General features: G+C 32.8%; 1 protein-coding gene across 1 annotated transcript; it reads right to left on the reverse strand.

Annotated features, from left to right (window-relative positions):
• Positions 1-832: 832 nt before the first annotated feature.
• Positions 833-1,792, reverse strand: LOC135770396 (olfactory receptor 4B13-like). The gene has a single exon (XM_065280094.1). The coding sequence runs from the start codon at positions 1,787-1,789 to the stop codon at positions 833-835; it is 957 nt and encodes a 318-aa protein (XP_065136166.1). The 5' UTR covers positions 1,790-1,792.
• Positions 1,793-2,757: the final 965 nt, after the last annotated feature.

The following is a 2,757-nucleotide window of genomic DNA, read 5'->3' on the forward strand; positions in this document are numbered from 1 at the left end:
CTTTTCTTTCTGAGCCACAATACATCTCCTATGATGTTTGTTTTTCTTCTTTATCGGTACACAATGTCTTAAGGACCGTTCACAATTTAATGATAACCATAACGTTAACTATAACGATAACTATATTAGTGTTTATTATTTTTACTCCTTGAACAAATAATTTATTTAATGGCATTAACTTATATTGCATTTTTCTAATGATAAAAACCTATTCAATTTTTTACATTTCATTGAACATGTAAATATGCATTTCTTGTTGCACTGGATACCTGAGGTCATTTTATGTTATGGACCTCAGCAAAGAGCTTTTCCAGTGTCATCTGCTATTTCAAATTCATGAACATCAAATTCATTTGATGGCAATAAAAAAGTTGTGTGTTGGAACTTTCTATTCCCTTTCAATTTAAATGATTTTGAAAACTATATTTTTATTGGTAACGTTATCATCTGTAGTGTGAACGGCCCTTTCCCCTTGTTGAAAATATGCCACTGTGACTAATAGTTCATGTCTTTAGTTTTCTCACAATACAAATAAAATACATTTGCAATTAGATACATTTCTTCAGATTAATTTATTAAAATATATCATAACATACTTAGTTAACAAGCAACTAACAGTTACATTTACATTGGTGCTCTCCTTACATGTACAGGACTCACACTGAATGTGTGTGTTGATGTTGATTAAACTGTTATTAAATTAAATATATATAAACATATACTGTACAAAACTGTATACTGTACACATTAAACAAACACATCATGTCAGACACTGGCCAACTGTCTGAGGTGTTTCCATGTCCCGTCATGAGATAAACTCCAGACATATGGATCATGGCCTTCTTGATTTAACGCCTATTTTTGTTATTTGCAATTGTGCCAGAAAGACTTTTCTCACCTCATCTGTTCTTAAACAATAAATAAATGGGTTAATCATTGGTGGCAAGAGGCTATACAACATTATAATGACCAATCGCAAATCAGTACTAAACTTTATGTTAATATTGCTAGACAAATAATTAAAACTTCTGGGTAAGAAAAACAAAGCAATAATGATGAGCTGAGGACTGCAGGTGGACAAAGTCTTCAGTCTTCCCTGAGCGCTCGATATACGCAGAACGGCTACAATGATAGCACAGTAAGAGAAAACAATAATAGCAAGTGAACCCAGCAGCACTACCATTCCATAAATAAAAGCAGGATAACCATACTCTTCTCTGTCAGCACATGCCAGTGTTGTAATGGCAACATGTTCACAGTAACAATGTACGATGGTGTTTCCTGCACAGTAAGGAAGCGGGTAAGCTCTTATGATCATCATCAGTGGGCACACCAGACCCAAAATCCAAGAGCCAAAAATTAAAATGAAAACATTTCTGTCAGTCATAATGCTGTGATATCGAAGTGGTAAACATATGGCTGCATAGCGATCTATAGCCATAACTGACAACAGATGTGTAGTGACCGAAGTAAAATAATGTACAAAAAACATTTGAAGAAAGCAGCCCAAAAATGAAATGGATCCATCTTCAAACCAATACCTGTCGATTATCTTTGGTAATGCAGTGGTGCTGAAGAGTACATCACACACTGCAAGGTTTACAATGCAGTAATATACAGGCTTCTGAAGGCTTTTAGATAATACAAATAATGTAATAAATACAGCATTTCCCATCAGTGTACACACATAAACAAATAAAAAGACTGCTGACACAATGCCATAATATTGAGGCTGAAGTCCTGGAAAGCCAGAAATGACAAAATCCTTTATAAAAGTGATGTTTCCCATTGACACGATAAATTTGAGTCCTTTAGGCACCAATTTAAGAGTTCTGTTTTAGAGTTAGATTATTTAACATTTCTGAACATTTTCTAAAAGTACAAAATTAATTTTCTATAATATTGTAATCCACCAGTTTTGTTAAGCCAGTGACAAGCTGGTTAAGGAGCATAGAGGAGGGCTTATATACATCTTTAAAGAGAAAACACAAGTGTTTATAGTTGTCACTAGACAACATTATTTATATAAAAGAACATAAAAAATTGCATGACGTAAAACAGCAAAAAGCTCCCAGGATAATCACTGCAGTTCCTTCCCCATGATATTAGTAAAGATAATTTACATACATTATTCCAACACTAAAGTTAACCCTTTAACTGCCAGCTCAACCAAACGGTTGAGCACATTTTGAGTCCCTATATTTTATTGAGAGGAGTACCTAACTTAACTAAAGCTGATTGAGCCATCTCTACTATTTGTGTTAGATATGTTTTGCCAAAAAAATCCACTAGATATCAATGTATCAATCAACAGCACTTGTCACAACACATCTTGTTATGTGGATTTAAGAAATAAAAAATCACTTCTGTTATATGAACTGTTCTTGTTGAAATTTTGCAAGGAAACCATATTTTTTTGACATATTACACTGTAAGAGCCCTAACTTTACAAAATTATGTTACTTGGTGCCATGAAAAAACTTTCATATGTTTTGAATAATTTTTCAAAAACATGCTCAACCAAATGGTTGATTTGTCATTTAATGGTAAAAGTAGAAAAGCTAGGGTAATGTTTTCAGATCATCCATTTCTGCAGTCAGAGTGTACTATTTGCTATGAAATATACATTTCTGATCATTCACAGCTGTTAATATCACACAGCTATTGTTATTTCTTATTTAATATATTGAGATCATTTCTTAAGTATGTATTTTTGCCACTTCTGGATATTTTTTTGAAATAACTATAATGAATTCA

This window comes from Paramisgurnus dabryanus, chromosome 8 (assembly GCF_030506205.2).
Source record: "Paramisgurnus dabryanus chromosome 8, PD_genome_1.1, whole genome shotgun sequence".
Lineage (NCBI taxonomy): Eukaryota > Metazoa > Chordata > Actinopteri > Cypriniformes > Cobitidae > Paramisgurnus > Paramisgurnus dabryanus.

Excerpts from the sequence above, each read along its gene's own strand:
- LOC135770396 (XM_065280094.1), bottom strand. The coding sequence starts at position 1,789 with ATGGGAAACATCACTTTTATAAAGGATTTTGTCATTTCTGGCTTTCCA.